The sequence below is a fragment of the Podarcis erhardii genome, assembly GCF_964252035.2.
Source record: "Podarcis erhardii genome assembly, chromosome: 16".
Taxonomy (NCBI): domain Eukaryota; kingdom Metazoa; phylum Chordata; class Lepidosauria; order Squamata; family Lacertidae; genus Podarcis; species Podarcis erhardii.
In genome coordinates, this window is record NC_138514.1 from 2691413 (window position 1) to 2710229 (window position 18817).

Consider the following 18817-nt stretch of genomic DNA (forward strand, 5'->3'; position numbering starts at 1 on the left):
TTTTTGGCAGACTTGAGCACAGCACAGTTTCCCGTAGTCAGGCCAGGTGATTTGTGGATAAACCAGAGATTTTTAATATTGTTACAAGCAGAGCTGTTTTTTCTAGAAAAAGAGATGCCAGAACTCACCATGAATGCCTCCCTCATTCTCTTAGAATGGCCACCGGCGCTCACCTGAGGGGTGCCAGAACTGAGTTCCGGCTGAAAAAAGTCCTGGTTATGAACCACCCCAATCTCTTTTGAGCAATGCGAGATTCCACCAGGGTTTGTTTCCTTTGAAAAATGAGGCACTGTGGGGACACTCTAGAGTCTTTAAGATATATGGTTTTATTTACACGTATATATACCTGAGTTTATAGGGACGTGGGTGGCATTGTGGTCTAAACCTCTGAGCCTCTTGGGCTTGCCGATAAGAAGGTCGGTGGTTCGAATACCTGCGATGGGGTGAGCTCCCATTGCTCGGTCCCTGCTTCTGCCAACCTAGCAGTTTGAAAGCATGCCAAAAAGTGCAAGTAGATAAATAGGTACCACTTCGGTGGGAAGGTAATGGCATTTCCATGCGCTACTCTGCTTTTGGTGTTCCATTGCTGGCCACATGACCCAGAAAAACTGTCTGCGGACAAATGCCAGCTCCCTTGGCTTGTAAAGCGAGATGAGCGCAGATAGGATTCCAGGTGGAAAAATCAAAGTTAGAAACAGAACTGTTAGAACCCAGCTCTAAGATACTTTCAAGAATGTATAACTTGCTGCTAAAATGGAATACACAGGATGAAACGGTCAAATCAGCTATGATAAAATGGGCACAGAACATAGGGTACAACATTATGTTTGCTGACTGGGAAAAGTTATGGACCACAGGTTTGAGATTTACGGCATGTAATGCCTTTAAAGAAAACATTATGAAAATGATATATAGGTGGTACATGACTCCAGTCAAGCTTGCAAAGATATACCATTTGTCTGATAATAAATGTTGGAAGTGTAAAGAAGCTGAAGGAACATTCTTTCACCTCTGGTGGACTTGCCCTAGAGTGAAGGCTTTCTGGGAAATGATATATAATGAGCTGAAAAAGGTATTTAAGTATACCTTCCCTAAGAAACCAGAGGCCTTTCTTTTAGGCATTGTCGGCCAGAGTGTGCAAAAGAAGGATCGAACTTTTTTTATGTATGCTACAACAGCAGCAAGGATACTCATCACCAAATGCTGGAAAACTCAAGATTTGCCCACACTGGAAGAATGGCAGATGCAACTGATGGACTATATGGAACTGGCGGAGATGACTGGCAGAATCCGAGACCTGGGAGAAGAACTGGTGGAGGAGGACTGGAAGAAATTTAAGGACTATCTACAAAAATATTGTAAATTGTATGAATGTTAAGAAAGATGTATGATTAGTAATAGTATGGCTCCAACAAATTAGTTATAAGGAATATAAATCTAAATGCAATTGAAAGAAAAGACAAATTTTGGATAAATAGTATGTTATAATTAAGTTTCCAAAAGAGTGATTTAAATTCTAAAATTTGAGATTTAATATTGGAAAATTACATTATATGAATTGAAACAAGTTAATAATTTGCTAGCAAAATCTATGAGTTTAGAATGCAGGAACAAGAGATGTGAGGAAGTCCAAAGATGAGAATGAAATGTGGATATTGGAAAATACTATGTTATTATGTATGCCTTTTATTGTTTAAACAAAAATTTAATAAATATCATTATATATATATAAAAAAAAGTAAAGCGAGATGAGCGCTGCAACCCCAGAGTCGTCTGTGACTGGACTTAACTGTCAGGGGTCCTTTACCTTTTTACACCCGAGTTTACTGTGGAGAGAGTTCTGAGCATTCACATCTCAAGAGGGGCCTGCTTCTTGCAGGAGTGCAGTATTAGATTCAAAGGCAGCCAAGCTGCCATCTCTGTTCTTCTTTGAAGCAGCTTGTTCCAGTCAGTCTGCGTGGCTTCTGACTCCTTCCTCCTCCTTCCCAGAAACCCTCACCCAGCCCAACACAACTTCCCCTTCTGCTTGCCATTGCCCAGTGTGACCCTGGCAACCTTTCCCTGTGTGCCTTGTTGATGGCTTCTATTGATGGTTAATGACTGGCCATTTCAGCCTTTGTTTCTTAATGGCTGATGTCAAGCTGTGCTAGTTTGTTACCCTAAAGTTAATCCAGCAGTGTTTGGCACAGTTTTAATCAAACCTTGATTAATCCGAACTTTTAATAAATGCAAGAATTATGAATAGGATCTGGCATAGCCGCATCCCATAACAAATTTAGGGGGAGGCGCTGTAGGTTAAACCACTGAGCCTCTTGGACTTGTTGATCAGAAGGTCGGTGGTTCGAATCCCTGTGACGGGGTGAGCTCCCGTTGCTCGGTCCCTGCTCCTGCCAACCTAGCAGTTCGAAAGCATGTCAAAGTGCAAGTAGATAAATAGGTACCGCTCCGGCGGGAAGGTAAACAGCGTTTCCATGCGCTGCTCTGGTTCGCCAGAAGCGGCTTAGTCATGCTGGCCACATGACCCGGAAGCTGTACACCGGCTCCCTCGGCCAATAAAGTGAGATGAGCGCTACAACCCCAGAGTTGTCCGTGACTGGACCTAATGGTCAGGGGTCCCTTTACCTTTAGTCCCCCCAACTTATAACAATATAATAGAAGTTTGACTGCAGACAGTTTGTAACTCATGTAGGTAGGTACAATTCACATATTGTAAAGCTACTTAGTCCAATTTGCTTTATGCTATTATAACATCTCTGTCAATTTTATATTATTTGTTATTATTAGGCTACTTGCAGCTCTTTCAATTTCCCTAACTATAAAAATTGCTGTGATTGTTACTGGATTCATCTGGTAAATAATGTACCACAATAATTTTCTTTTGTTGGTTAGGCTTTCAAAAAAATAAATAAATTTGTTTGCTAGCTGAACCTATAATCAGTGCTGGTTCCAGGTTTTGGATGTTGAGGTGGGGAATCACAGGCCTGGAGGCCAAATGCGGCCCTCTATATCTTTCTATCTGGCCCTTGAGACTCATCCCAGGACATACCCCTCCTGAGCCACATCCTCCTCCCCCACTGTCTCAAGGCTGCCCTTGCAGAATGCAGCAGGCAGGGAGGATGATGAGAAGAAATCCAAAATTAGTTGGCTCTGTCTGTCATTGGCTCTGTTTCCACTTCCTGTTAGTCTCCCTGCCCTTTGCCCTACCATTCCCAATGGGCACCAGCCACCACTGAGCTCAAAGTATTGCAAATGGTTCTCCACCACCCCATGCTGAAGTAGGTTATGTTGAGAGATGATGACTGGCCCATGATCATCCAGTGATCTTCATGCCTGAGTGGGCATTTGAACCTGGGTACCCACAATACTAGCTTGCTTCTCTCACCTCTTTTGCATCTACCTGGGTGTTTTTAGAGACAAGATGCATCCACCAGCACTCCCAACTCAGAGGTTTCACTTTGGGTGACTCTCAGTCTCAGCTGGAGGGTTGAAACCTGAATAATGGCAAATCTAGCAACACACACACACACACACACACACACACACACGCAAAAATAGAGACACAGTATGAACAGCAATTTACCAGGGGAAAATTCAGTACAATTTATTTTGCATTCTTTAGATATGAATTCATTTTGGCACAGCGTATGCCCAGTTCTTGGGTTTTCTAGCTGATATTTGTGACATTGCTGCTTTTGTGCCATAACAGGTATATTGGTTCAGAGAGATGCTGATGGGTGCCTTAAAATGTCCTTGTTGTCCCTCCCCACCACTAGGCACCTGCAGGGCCTGAGCAGTACAGGTGGGTCTGCCTGCTTCATCATGTTCCTGATGTTTGCTCCTCCTTTTGTGCAAGTCTGAGCATCCCCATTATGCCCCCACCCCAGTTACCTTGGGACAGACAGTGAAAGGATACTTTGCCGTAGGGAAATGATATTGCAGGCAGTCACGCACAGAGGTAGCTCATTAAGCAAAGGCATCTGAGACTGCCCTAGAGCCATTGGTTGCAATTTTCATTATGATAATTATTTCAATAATTGTTAAAATAGATAATTATTACCCTGCTGATTTTTAGGCATCCAAATTTTGCACAAGCTTCCCCTGAACTATGGCCCAGTTTCAGATGAAATGACTCCTGGGACCTGCCTTTGGTTACAGCAAGAACACGCCCATTCTCTTTCCTCCTCTCCCACTTTTAAGTACACTTTTAAAAATTGAGTTTATGACAATGTTTATACTACATGACTGCTATTCTTTCTTTTCTTATTTACATAAAACAGTCATCCAGAGGAATCAGAAATGTGGACAATGCAACTTGGGTCCAAGCAGCACAACCTCATTCTTGGTTTGCCAGCAATATCAAGAGGAAGGCCATTTATTTCAGAGCTAGTTTTTACCACCAGTCAGTGTTGCCCGAAGGCATGTGCAATGTGCATCTGGACTGTGCTTGCTAGATGTGGTATCATTGGTTTTTGCATGAGGGAGCATTCATATGAACCGACCTAGACCACGTGATCACCGTCTGAGGCCCTTCCTCAATGCCCACAATGCCCCCTCCACAAAAGGCCCAGAGTGTAGGAACACGAGAATGGGCCTTTTCTGTGGTGGCTCCCTGTTTGCGGAATGCTCTGTCTAGGGATGCTGACCTGACTCCTTCATTACAGATATTTAGTTGCCAGGTTAAAAACGTTTCTCTATAACCAAGGCGTTGGCTGACTGAACATTCTGTGGCTTTTAAATGTGCTTGTGGGAGGGGGTTATTCATTTGCCTTTCTTTGTTATGTATTTGGTGTTGTTATTTTGTAATCTTTTGTAGCAAACCACCTTGTGATCTTTGGACGAAGGGGGGTATACAAATTTAATAAATAATTAACTGATAAAAGCATGTAAATTCCACACCTGCACACCTAAACTTCCACACCTAAACTTACAGAGCATTACTGCTGGATTTTGTTGAATGTACAAGCTGGTCCTTAATCAGGTTTATGTGTACCATGTGTTTAAAGATAAACAACAATAGTAATAATTATGTGCAGCCAGACGAAGGATGCTTGAGGAATCCGATCTTTGCAAATTCCTACATGAAATTACTAGATCCATACCTCTTAAGACTAACCTGCATATTGGAACTTGGCTATCAACTAGATTTCACACTTCTCAACAGCTGCATTTGTCAAAATGCATCTTTGAATAATATTTTGAAAGAAAATACACTTTCAAATATGCATTTATATGAGCATTTTAGTACACATTTTGAGAGGATTTTTTCTTTTCTTTAAAAACACTGATTGATGTACAGTCATACCTCGGGTTGAATGTGCTTCGGGATGCGCACGTTCGAGTTGCGCTCCGCGGCAACCCGTAAGTAACGGAGAGAGTTACTTCCGGGTTTCGCTGCTTGTGCATGCGCAGACGCTAAAAATGATGTCACGCGCATGTGCAGAAGCGTCAAAAAGCGACACGTATGTGCACAGATGTGCCGTCGCTGGTTATGTTTGCTTCTAGATGCGAACGGGGCTCCAGAATGGATCCCGTTCGCATCTAGAGGTACCACTGTATAAATATAATGGAACTATGCAAAATACGTGAGAGTTATACAAACTGGAAATTGCAATATCCACCCAATCCACTTATCCAGGCCATCCAAATTCTGCACCAATAAAAATCAAGTTCTCCAACCTGTATATTTCTTTTATTTCATAAAATTTGTATACTGCTTGATTGTAAGGAAAAACTTCAGAACAGTTTACAAAAAGCGGCCTATTAAATTATGCATATTGAGCAATGAAATTCTCTTCTCTTGCACACTGCAACCTCCCCCCCTTTATTTTACTATTTTTCATAATTTTGCTAGTTGTGGAAATATGCAGTGCACTGAAGCTGCACATCTAAGGGTTGGGAATATTTTTAAGCAAAACCCTTTTGGCTTCTGAGACTTCAGGAGTCATTGTCCACACTTTTAAGTGCTCAGCCACAACTGTGAACAAAGAAAAGTGAGATTCTCAGGACGCTGAACTGTATGCCCAACATACAGCTGTGCCGTTGATGGAACTGCAGAATATGCACAGGCTTCTGGCCACAGTATATGGCTTGCTTAAAGCATCTGGATGCATCTTACTGAGCCTATGGCTGCGTACACACCATTCCTTTATAGCATGTTTAAAGCACATTTCCCCTCCCAAAAAAAGATTGCAAACTGTAATCTGCCCCTCACAGAGCTACAATTCCCAGCACTCTTAACAAATCACAGTTCTGAGGATTCTTGGGGAGCTGGGCAGGAAATGTGCACCGCCTGAAGCCCACCAACTGGCCACAGGGGCATTTGCTTGTCAATGGGACACTATTCTGTTGTGCATATCATGGGTGACAGGAGTGATATTACTAACTGGGTCTGCAATGCTGACACAATGAGGTCTAAGGGACACAGTTGGGGAGAGAAGCAACAGCTGGTGACTGGGGGGGGGGTTTCCCTTGCCACACCCCTTCTGAGCAGTGCCCTGCAGAAAATGCTTAGAAGCCACCCATCCTCTGTAACCACTTCCTTGCCCAAACGTAGACAGACTAGAGGAAATAGGTTCTGTTTGCTTCTTCTTTTGTTTCCAGTGATTATTAATATAATTCTGAGAGAGCTCAGAGGAAGTCAAGAAGGGGCAACACTGCAGTGGGTGAGACACAAATCTCCCAGGGTGGGCCTGAAGATACATGACAAAGGGCTGTGTGGGAGCTCACTTGGAAACTCTATGCAGACTACTATGAGTTCCACATTGGAACATAGGAAGCTGCCTTATACTGAGTTGGATTTGTACATTGTCCAATCCATAGCTTCCAAGTGAGAATAAATATCAATACACTGATTGGTGAATGTGGTTTTTGTACTGAACAAGACCACTTGTCCCTCTAGCTATGTTCTGGCTACACTGACTGGCAGAAGCTCTCTTCTGGGCTTCAGGTGGCCTCTTCTGGGCTTCAGGTGGTGAACTCTCCTAGCCCTACCTGGAGATGCTGGGGATTGAACCTGGGACCTCCTGCATGCAGAAGTAGTGGCCAGAGTATCAGACCAGGTCCTGGGAGACCAGGCTTCAAATCCACACTCAGCCATGAAGTTCACTGGGTAATCTTGGGTCAGCCACTGTCTCTTAGCCTAACCTACCTTGCAAGGTAGTTGTGAGGCTAAAACAGGGAAGGGGAGAATTATGCATGCCATCTTGAATTACTTGGAGGAAAGAAGGGATATAAAGGTAATAATCAATATCACCCTTGTCATGTTTTGCCACTGAGCTACTGCCCTTCCGCTTTCTTAGAAGAAATGCTCGTTATAAATGAAGAACACACACAAGCTTCTGCAGGACAAGAGGAAATTTAGGGAAGGGGGGACATTTAGGGAAAGTTTTGGCATCTTTTTGGAGGTTTACCAATTTTAGACTAGCTTACTGAAAGTTTGATAGGGGGTTGGACCCTCGGGATCCCTTCCAACTCTACAATTCTATGATTAAGGAGTGATTCAGTGTCAGGAATTATCTATTGCATGTTATACTTTTTAAAAAGGAGGGGTTTGGGGCAGTTGCATTGAGCAATTTTCAGGTGGAATAGCAGTATTTAAATAACTACATCTAGCACAGAGGGGCTGGACCTCAAGCCTGGGGTCACATATGGCCATCCAGTCTTCTCTAGATGTTCCTCAGAACTCTTCCCAGGCCAAACACCTTCTCATCAGGCCATCAGGCCATCAGCCCTAACTGGTCTTGCTTTGCTACTATGCAGCAGTGTGGAAAGCTTTCCAAAGAGTTTCAGAGTGCCTGAGACTGAAGCAGGACCGCCCTGATTAAACTCAAAGTAGTCATTTGGTGTAGCAATATTTTTAGAGCTGAAGGATTTCTTGAGTGATACACATGATGTGCATAGACAACTAAAAAGGAACCTTTCAAATGTGCTAGAACTGGAAATCATGTAAGAAGTAAACACTAATATTCTTTCCCCCCCCCCAATATCCAATCCATTTATAATTTAACATCCAATTTAACTTATACATTCTTTTTGACTTCCATCAGCCTATCTGACAATTTTCATATTTATCACAACTTCTCACATTTCATACATTTATGTTGCACTTTAACAATCCCTATTTTATCTTCTCTTTTAAGCGACATTCCAGTTTATTTTTTCACAAAGCTTCTTGAAATCCAACAAGCGTTATTTCCTGATCACACACAGTTTTCATATACTCTGTAAATTTCTTCCAGTCCTCGGTGAATCTCTGATCGCGTTGGTTTCGAATTTTCCCAGTTAATTTGTCCATTTCTGCGTACTCCATCAGTTTCATTCTCCATTCTTCCCTCGTTGGCATTTCTTCCTGTTTCCACCTTTGGGCCAACAAAATTCTGGCTGCTGTTACTGCATATCTAAATAACTTCACATCTTTCTTTCCAACATCATTCCCTACTATACCAAGTAAAAATGCTTCTGGTTTCTTTACAAAAGTGTATCTCAACATTTTTTTCATCTCATTATAAATCATTTCCCAAAAGCATTTCACTTTCTTACACTCCCACCACACTCCTGTGAAACTTGGAAAGATGTTTAAAGTTAGTAATAAATGTTGGAAGTGTCAAGAGAAAGAAGGGACATTGTAAACACTAATATTCTTATGGGGATTGCATTACCAATATCATGGCTTGTATCCAGTGCTGGTCCTACTCAGCAGATATAACCCCATGTTTCTGCATAAGAATAGTGGACATTCTACCTGTTGGAGCACTTTCAGGTCATGGAAGTTGAGAAAAGAAAAGAAAAGAAAGCCCCAGACAGTGGTGAATAGTTGGAGCCAGGAATGAAGATAAAAGTTTCTCTTGCAACTTTGCTTTCAGTTCTGCTATCATCCCTTATGGCCAGAAAGAAATGAGTGACATGGCTCAGATACTATCTCCTAGAAATGTTGAGTGCAATCCAGCACATAATTAAGTGCAGTAATCTTATGGAAAACAATAGGATTTAAGTATGCTTAACTGTGTGCTGGATTTTGCCTTGTATTCCCAGGAAGAACATTGTTTTGGATATTGTGTTGTTGTTGTTTAGTCGTGTCCGACTCTTCGTGACCCCCTGGACCAGAGCACGCCAGGCACTCCTGTCTTCCACTGCCTCCCGCAGTTTGGACAGACTCATGCTGGTAGCTTCAAGAACACTGTCCAACCATCTTCGTCCCCTTCTCCTTGTGCCCTCCATCTTTCCCAGCATCAGGGTCTTTTCCAGGGAGTCTTCTCTTCTCCTGAGGCAGCCAAAGTATTAGAGCCTCAGCTTCAGGATCTGTCCTTCCAGTGAGCACTCAGGGCTGATTGCCTTCAGAATGGATAGGTTTGATCTTCTTGCAGCCCATAGGACTCTCAAGAGTCTCCTCTAGCACAATAATTTGGATATTAGACAAGATAAATCCCTGTATTGTCTGGAGAAACTGGCAACATGCATGCTTGTTTTGGCAGTTATCAAGGTTCCTTCTATTAATCCAGTTGATGTCTTTGGCCCTACTTTCCAAAGAATTAGCAACATTGTAAGTATCAGAGAATGTAGATTCTCGGCACAAAAGCATCATTTGTATATTCTGTTGTCAAACATCTCCCACAATGTTTCTGCTATCATCAGAAATCAGGAGATACAGTATGTGACTCCCTCATACCTACAGTACTTAACAGAGCTGGTTCTAAAGCTTGGCACTCTCAATGGGAACTATTCTCTCCAACTTCTGGTTTTAAACAGTGCAATCCTACACATATCTACTTAAAATTAAGTCCCATTGAGATCAATGGGGCTTTCTCCCAGGAAAATGGATAAAAGATCAAAGCTTTAGTAATTCATTTCAAACTAACCAACTGATAATGCATTCATAATTTGCCTTACTGTAAGCTATTTTCTCATACTCATTCCATTGCAAAAACACGTTATAATGGAAATTCAGACTAACTAATACCAATCATACTTCCTCTGGATGCTAAAAATGATACCTGCACAAAGATAAAAGTAAATATTCTGGAGGGAATAAGTTTAAATCTATTTCAGTGCTGACCTGTTCCATTGCAACACTGCTGAAGACTTGTATGCTGAAGTCTAGCCTCTTCCTCCAGGATGTGACGTGTTTCCTTTCCATCACTGACTGATTTAGAAACAAAACTTTCTACATTTAGCCACAGAGAGAGTTAGCTTCTCTCTTTTTCCTTATGAGCAAATGAAAGAATAGAAGGGGGCTAGGCCAAGTGATGACTGTACTTTACTATTTTAAAAAGAAGTTCATTAAGTAACAAAACCCACAATCACTATTTTCCAGACATCACAACACGGGCAAACACTGAAGTGAGAGTTTGTGGTTATGACCAGATTAATGTCCCTGCTATGCAATGTATAAGCTACAATGCATATTAACTACACCATGTAGTTAACTCTGGGACTTTAAGATAAAGGTGGGTAAGAAATCCTATAAATAAATAAATAAATGAGCATGGACTCATGTATGTGCAGGGAGTGGTATTGACAAGCTTTGCGGAATCCTAAGGTTTGCAGAAATAAAGCGATAAAAAACAAGAACATTTAAAACAGGGCAAGCCTTGCAAAAAAAACCACTTACAAAAAGCAACCCAATGAGGGCTGAGCATCCCGCAATCACCAGGAGAAGGTGCTAAGTGAACAGGTTTGCTTGAGGCCCCTGGAATCACAGAATGATAGCGCTGGAAGGGGCCACAAGGGTCATCTAGTCCAACCCCCTGCAATGCAGGAATCTTTTGCCCAACGTGGGGCTCGAACCCACAACCCTAAGATTAAGAGTCTCATGCTCTACCAAGTTAGCTTGGCTGGCTAACTGAAACCCTGAATAGGAGCACTTCTGTGGGTGGGTGTATACACTGCAATGCTTTTGTTGCTATAAGTCCTACTTGTTAATCATAATACGAACAACCTGGGGGGAAACTGGACATGATGTCAAAAAGGATACAAGGAAGTGGAATACCTGTGTGTCAATTTTAGTTCTCATTTTTCTAATCTAACATTCAGCTTTCCACATTTCTGCAATGATATGTGTTTTTTTTAATGCTCATGAAAATTTTTCAGCAGTTTAGTTTCTCCTGTACATTTGTACATGAAGTATTGATTAATGTGCACATTTTTGTAAAAAATATTGCATTTTAGTGCATTATTTTCACCAATATATTCATTTTTATGCCCATTCCCCCCTAATATTATATGCATTTGGTAAACATTGTTTGGTGGGAGAACTGCATTGCAAGATTTGGATAAATGTGAATTTTGAGGGATGGTTGTGTTTTGGAAATTGTGAATTAGGTAAATTCATCTTTAAATCTGAAATTAATCAGATTCCTGCCTCAGTCACAAAAAGCTAAAGATCCCACCCCTCACCATAGGATGGGACTCTACAGACCATTTTCATTAAGCACTTCTTCAATCCCACTTCTAAATGTAGCACTGAGATGCTGAAACACAGTATAGTTACTTATCACTACAGCAAATTACACTGTAATAATTAACTGCCTTTGGTCTCACCACGTCTGTGTAAGTTGCTACTATTCCCATTTTACAGTTGGGGAACTGAAGCTGACGGATGTGAGGAAGGGCTGGGAATGTAACCTTTGCAAAGTCAGGCCCCAGGACACTTTTGGGTGAAGGTTGACCCCACTTTTCACCACAGAACACAGCTGAGTGGATTATTAGTCCTCTTCCTCAGCCTGGTACTTTTTTGGCTGCCAGGGGATTTTAAGGACTCTTTTCTGGCCCTTGCTTTGTCCTCCCTCCCCCCAGTCTTTCCCCCCACTCCAATTTCTGGGGACCCATAAGCAGGGCCGTCTTTAGCAGATGCGGCGCTGGGGTGAAATATCCACCCAGTGCCCCCAAATTACCACGGACAGTCTTGTGGTGGCCATAGCTGTGCACTGCCATCCATCGGGGGGGGGGGGGGGGGCGCAACTCTCCCCCATGCCGCTGCGGGAGAGCGATCCCCGTAGAGGCTTGGGAGTGAACTTGCTCCCCTCCCAAGCCTCCTCGGGAGGAGAGCGTTCCTCGCAGAGGCTTGGGAGGCTTGGGAGAGAAGCTGCGCACCCACCAGCCATATGGTTGGCGGGGCACAGCTTCCATCCTAAGCTTGGCGGGGTGCAGCTGGTGGGTGTGCAGGGAAAGAGGAGGCCACTGACAAAGCCATGCAGCTCCCCCACTTGCTGGGGAGCCAAGGGAGGCCGGCACCCTGGCACAATGCACCACTAAGCCCTATGGGAAAGACAGCTCTGCCCAAAATGCCCATTGAGTCTGACTGCCAATGGAAGTCCTTGCCAGAAATTTGAGTGCTCCAGGCCTTTCCTATTGTCCCAGCAAGTTGCCAGTTCACCTCACCCTATGCTCCATGACTCTCCTGTCAGCTGCTGAACTGAGCCTTTACCCAATGTGGCACAGTCGAATCAAGATAGAGGTACGATGTGACCACATATCTCCTGGATGCAAGGCCAACTCTGTCAAGACTATCTGATGGGACCACACTACTTCTCAACACTTGCATTTTTGAAAATGGCTTCTACAGACTTATGTCAGCCTGACTATGGACTTCCCAAAGCCATCTCATTGGCCAGAATAGACAACAGCATGATGGGCTGGTTCATGTCTACCCATTCTGACTTATGTCTTCTATTCTAGTGGAAATTGCCATAACTAATGACTTCCCTGTGAAAATATATTACAGGGACTGTGTTATTCCTCACCTGTTGAGGTTTTACTATGAAGTTTTCTAAGACCTCATCCTATCTCCTTGATTATCAATAATACCATATTCCTAATTATTCATGCTTTGTGGTCATTCTCATGTCCATGTATTTCAAATCCATTCTTTGACTTCCCTGTTGCTCAGGAGAATAGCAGAAAAGAATCATGCACTCTGACATACTGACAGACATTAGCAAAGAATTAGATTGAGGCAAAACAGAACATTTTAAATGGGTGCATATAATATGTTGGAGTGGCTGCCAAATCAAGTCTGACTGAAAACCTCAAGGATTTTCAAATCTAACTGATTTGTTCTTTAATTGTATTTGTGATCTGAAATGTCTTCAACACTAATATATGAATGTGTCTTACTCTGCACATGCACAAGCATTTTAAAAGATGTCTCATACTCCAGACAATACAGAATATAAGTAACTAGGATGGCAAACCAAACCCCACTCACCTGGGAATGTGCCCCATTGAATTCAATAGGACTTACTTCTGAATAGCCATGGTTAGGATTGCACTGATCCCAGTTGATGCTCTGATGCAACAAATTGACAGCACAAGGCTGCTCAGAAGTAAGACCCTGTGGGTCACTCCAAGCAGTGGGTTATATCCAACTAACTTCTCCTCAGACCAGGCCCATTGAAATTAATGGACCTAGGTTAGCAATGTTTATTAATTTCAATGGGTCTACTCTGAGCATTGCCATTTTTCTCTGTATCACAATTAAAAGCAAAACAAGAAAAAAGGGACAGGGATAGTTTCCTAGATAGTTAACATCTGACTCTCCCAACTCCCTTTCTCTCCAAAGTAAACATGCTCGCCACAAGGAATTAAAGGCAGAGAGGAAAGGATGACTATAGTCTGATGACAGGATGTCAACAAAGTGTGACCTTTCATTTCTACTGGCTCCTCAGCCTTAATCTGAAACACCAATTACACCCTCTACGAATGATAAATATAAAAAAGAGAGGTCCCACTTTAGCTGACTTCCATGACATGCTGAACTGTCATTTCCTCTTGCTTCTAATTTTAACTCACAAAGCAACTAGGGTTGTGTGTTTTGGACTTTCTTCCTCTTTGCTTGTGGTCTGTTACAAGCCAAAGCTTCCTCTTTCCCTCATCTATGCTAAGAACCAGTCCTTACGAAGCTTGCATCACTCTGGAAATGGAATCATGACAGACATTCATGAGACCTAGAAATGTTGTGGGTCGGAAATGCATATCATGCTATTTCAGCTTACGGCACTGTTTCCTTTCTAAGCTGACATGAGATACCCAAGTGGCCCCAGGAAGCAAGGAACGCGTAGGCCAAGGCCTGGCTGGTTCATCAGCTATGGCCATTTCTGGACCAGGCTCACCTGGTCACTATTATCTATGCCCCAGAATACAATTAGGGCAATGTTCTTTGTGTGGGGCTGCTCTTGAAGATGTCCTGGAAGGTGCACCTAGTGCAAAATGCTGAAGGTTAGCTGCTATATCATATTTCTAGGTGGAGTCACAATACCCCAATCCTTCAGGAGTTGCACTGGCTGCCCCCATGGCACCATGCCTTATTGAAGATTTTGACTTTAGTCTACAAAGAGCCAGTGTGGTGTAGTGGTTAAGAGCAGTGGACTCGTAATCTGGTGAACCAGGTTCGCTTCCCCGCTCCTCCACATGCAGCTGCTGGGTGACCTTGGGCTAGTCACACTTCTCTGAAGTCTCTCAGCCCCACTCACCTCACAGAGTGTTTATTGTGGGGGAGGAGGGGAAAGAAGATTGTTAGCCACTTTGAGACTCCTTAGGGTAGTGATAAAGCAGGGTATCAAATCCAAACTCTTCAAAGCCCTGAATAACTTGGGACTCCAAATGCTTGTTGGAGCACTTTCTCTAGGATGTTTCAACCTGGGCTCATTGGGAGAAGCTCTGCAGGTGGTGCTGCACGTCAGACCTTCTTCATTGTGGCCCCCCAATTATGATTGCCCCCCTCAGTCTTGTCTTTCCAGTGCCAGGTGAAGACATACTTATTCACTCAAATATTTGGGAGGAAATGAAATAGTAAGGCCATGTTGGACATTTAGTATGTGACAATCTTTGTGGTGTATTATATGATGTTTTAAGATTGTATGTGTTCTTGTAAGATTTTTGTGTGGTTTTCTATTTTGTACTCTGCATTCTTTGGATGAAGGGTGGTTTAGGAATATGCTGATGCTGGATGATGATGTTAAATTGTCTTGGGCTCTGTTCTACAACCACTGGAACATAGCAGCTTTCAAACACCTGACGTTTCTGCTTCTTAGATTTTTCTACTGGTTATAGAAGCCAATAGTCTTCTTTCTAAATCAAGGTCTGTAGATGAAAACACAAGCATGACTTGGTTTTTCATGCTCTGGAACTAATATGCTGCCCTCTCTTATCATGTCAGAGTTCCTGGGGAAGGGGGCAAAAGGAGGATACCAAAACATGGCGGGGAGAGTGTTCACTGAAGAAAGCATGAACCTGTAAGCTGCATGTTTTGATTGATGGCCTTGCTGTGACAATTGTGTGTTATCCATAATTGTCGGTCCTGTTAGGATGGCTGAGTCAGCAAGGCTCTGCTAGGCAGAAAGACACTTTTCCTCCTGAAGAGAAATCACAGGAAAGCGCCTTATACCTAAGTCAGTCCATTGGTCCACCTATCTCAGTATTCTCTTCACCAGAAGTTCTTCAACTCCTTCCCCTCCCAGGGGCCTAGCGCTGTCCGCCAGCGTCCAGGGTGAGTGCACATGTGCCAGGCAGGGGCAGAGTGCACTCACCCAGCTCTCACCACTGGGCAAGCAGGGGGCATAGAGGGTGCTCTTCACTTTCCACTTACCCAGCCCTCGCAGATCTCGGGGGGGGGGGCCTTGTGCCTGGTTCATGCCCTCCCCCCAATGTGCGCCTGGAGCAACAGCATCCCCGACACCCCTACGCTACACCACTGCCCCCTCCCACCCCTGCAGACCACTTGAAAATTGCTGAGGGCTTTGTCAGACTGCTTAATAAACTTTGTCATTCTACATTGTAGAGCTTCACTTGTTTTGCTTCTGTATTAAATATGTGGAAAAATAACATGGTCTTTGTTTTTTTCTTCAGCACCATCATCAAAATCTGATTGAAATTCACAGGTCCTAAGCCAGGCCACTGAAAAGAGCCACTTTAACTGGTAAATGGTAAGAGAAAGATTCATAGATTGCACCAGTGCCCTGATACAATACTCACATGCCAAAGGCCAGGACTTTGCGAACCAGTTCAGTAATCTTACACTGGTCAAAACAGTCTCAATCTCTGCTAGAAAAAAATTAAGCAAGTGGAGGGTCCAGGACAGATTTCCTTGACTGTTCTGCAACTTTTCTAGCATAGACCATATCAATGGAGTTCATGGACCACCAGCAGTCCACACACCACTCTTGGAGAATGTCTTGTCTACACTGATCAACTGTCCAGTCTGTCCAGTCTGTGTTTCAGACCAGTGTCTTTCCCAGCTTTACCAGGGCAGGGCAGGAATTGAACCCGGAGCCTTTTACACAGTCAAGTTGATGTTGAGTATGGTTGATGTTTTACTGTTTTGGCTATGATTTTATATACTGAAACATGTCAGGCGCTGCAAGAATGAGATTGTTTCACAACCCTGGAATAGGAAAGCTATAGGAAACCAGAGTCAAATCCTGCTGTTGCTTTATTGTGATTGCTGCAATGCATAGTAGTTTTTACTACTTGGGGGTGTGGCAAACACACACACACACACACACACACACACACACACACACACACACACACGGAAACACCATAATGTCTGGAAAGACAACCATGAAGGGAAGTACTGTAAAAGAGTCGAGGTGGGCAATTTAGTGCCAATGAAATACCTAAAGCAAGAAGCGTCTGTGCAGCTCGAGGACACATGGCTGAAGCTCTGATTGGGCCTTTCAATGATAGTAACAGTTAAAAACAGCCTGGATAGGAAAGAACATTCCTGCTGTGGCTCTTACAACTTTGTCAGCATTGGATAGAACTCAAATGATTTGAATGGTCTCCAGTTGTTAAATATATTCTGTCTTCTAATACTGCTGCTACTTAGATGATGATATTTTGTGGATTGCACTAGAGGTTCTCTTTATGCCTGACTTAAAAAATAATTAGTCTGAGACCAATTCGTACTATTAAACATGCTGAAGGCTCATGCAGGCTTACCTTTTGCTCTGTTCTTTCTAGGCACAGGTCCGTGTGTTAAAGTTTGGTGTCTGAGCACAATTTCCCCCCACTCTGGAGCTTTCCCCAGGAAAACCTGCTCTTTAAAGCTGAATTGGAGAAACTGACAATTTGGGTTTTCCATTGTTTGCTGTTTGCTCCAATTCAGCTTTCAAGAGCATATTTGAAAAGCTTTGGAGCAAAGAAAAAAAGGGGGGCACTCCTGCATGGAGCTATAGAGCCTGGAAAGAGCAGAGGAAAGGTAGGTGTGGATAAACGCTGAGTGGGGCACGTGTAACCAGTGGATTCCAGAACCATAACCTTTCTTTTTATGCAAACAGTGTTAGTATAATGGGGGCACAACCTGGCTTGCTGGAAAATATGCATGGTTATGATTTCAAGACCCATCCTCCAGGAATCTAGCTGGTTAGTGGCAGAGATGTGTGTGAGATAATAGGTTAGTTAGAAAAGCAACTGTTGGAACCAGTCTGTTGTCATTTTGATCCAGGCTAATATAAAAAGAACCCTAAGAACACATTCAGCTCCACACAAGTCCTTCAGATTCTGCCTCCTTCCCATATACTGCAAAATGTCTGGAAAGCTAGAGTCTTTTACATGTTACTCTTCATGCCAAAGTGAACTAGATGAAGGTTGGAATTGTAAGACTAAATCACAGCAACCTCTATGATGTCCTCTGATCTGGCAAGTCACACCAAGAGCCTGGTGCTGCATGGAGATGATTCACTCTTAGTTTTCAAAGAGAAAAAGGGATCAAGCCAAGCATTTCAGCTGAAAGGGGAATATTGCTGCCGATCTTGCTAGTTGTTGTAGTTCTTAGTGATAAACTGGGTTGAAGCCACAGGGGTTCCAAGGTGAGAGTAATCCACAAAGTTCTCCATGTCCCAGGAACCTGGAAAGGGAAGAGAAATGACAAATTCTTACTCTTACTCAGGATCAAGCTACATGTGATGATGGACAAACTACCTCAATCACATATCCAACAGGAGCGCAAGTAGAGCATCAGCTGGATCCTTCCTTTGCTTTCTGATCATCTGGAACCTCTTCAACTGTTGGAGGTTGGCTGAGAAGAAATGTGTCCTGACATTTGGGGGTGGGAGAAAGCAGACCGACCACGGGGAAGTAAGCTGTGCGTGGTGACACGGTTTAGCTCAGGGGTCGCCAAACTTATGGGACCAGAGCATACATTTTGAATTTTCAGAAAGTGCTGTGGGCATCAGTCACAAAATGGATGTAATGGGGAGCATAACACAAAATTAGAGAGTACACACATTTCAGCTTCCACCACCACACTGCTGCAAACAGCCTCAAGCTTACCCTGGGAAGTTCAGATTGTGGTAGTCACATAATACTGTACTGATTTCTGTCTCTCACACACAGTGATGCTGTTGCTGTCTAAGGTCTCAAACAACTTGCCATTAAGTTTGGGCCTAGCTGTTTCATTTTTAATCTATTCCGGGGCTAGATTTTACTTGGGGAAAGACTCCTGAAAACTCATGTTTTCCCATTCATTCCTCTAGTCAGCATGTCGTCTCCACCTCCATCTCTGTCCACTTGTCGCAGCCAAGTTGAGCAGGCACATTCAATCACACACACCCTGGAGGCATCTTTGTGCTAGACTCAAACTTCCAGACCTGCACACAAATGAAGCACCAGTAACCGTGAAAAAGGAGGAGCAAGCCTGCACATTGTTTTCCTTTTTCAAAATCTCATTTTGCAGGGCTGCAACAATCAATGGAAGTAAGTGGCATGCAAATCCAAGACCCACAAAGCAGAGAGGAAAAGGCACGGATAAGCTAATCAAGAGGAGGGCTTTTAAATGTGTATCAAGTAATGACATCTACCCTGGTGGACAGCAGGGTCCAGA

General features: G+C 43.2%; 1 protein-coding gene across 2 annotated transcripts in view; it reads right to left on the minus strand.

The window, feature by feature from the left end:
• Window positions 1-16405: 16405 nt before the first annotated feature.
• Window positions 16406-18817, minus strand: part of PEBP4 (phosphatidylethanolamine binding protein 4) — a 248633-nt gene continuing 246221 nt past the window's right edge. For both annotated transcript variants that reach the window (XM_081843972.1, XM_081843973.1), the window contains one exon: window positions 16406-17842. In XM_081843972.1, coding sequence (XP_081700098.1) covers window positions 17751-17842 — 92 coding nt within the window. In that variant the 3' untranslated portion in view covers window positions 16406-17750. The remainder of the gene's footprint in view (window positions 17843-18817) is intronic.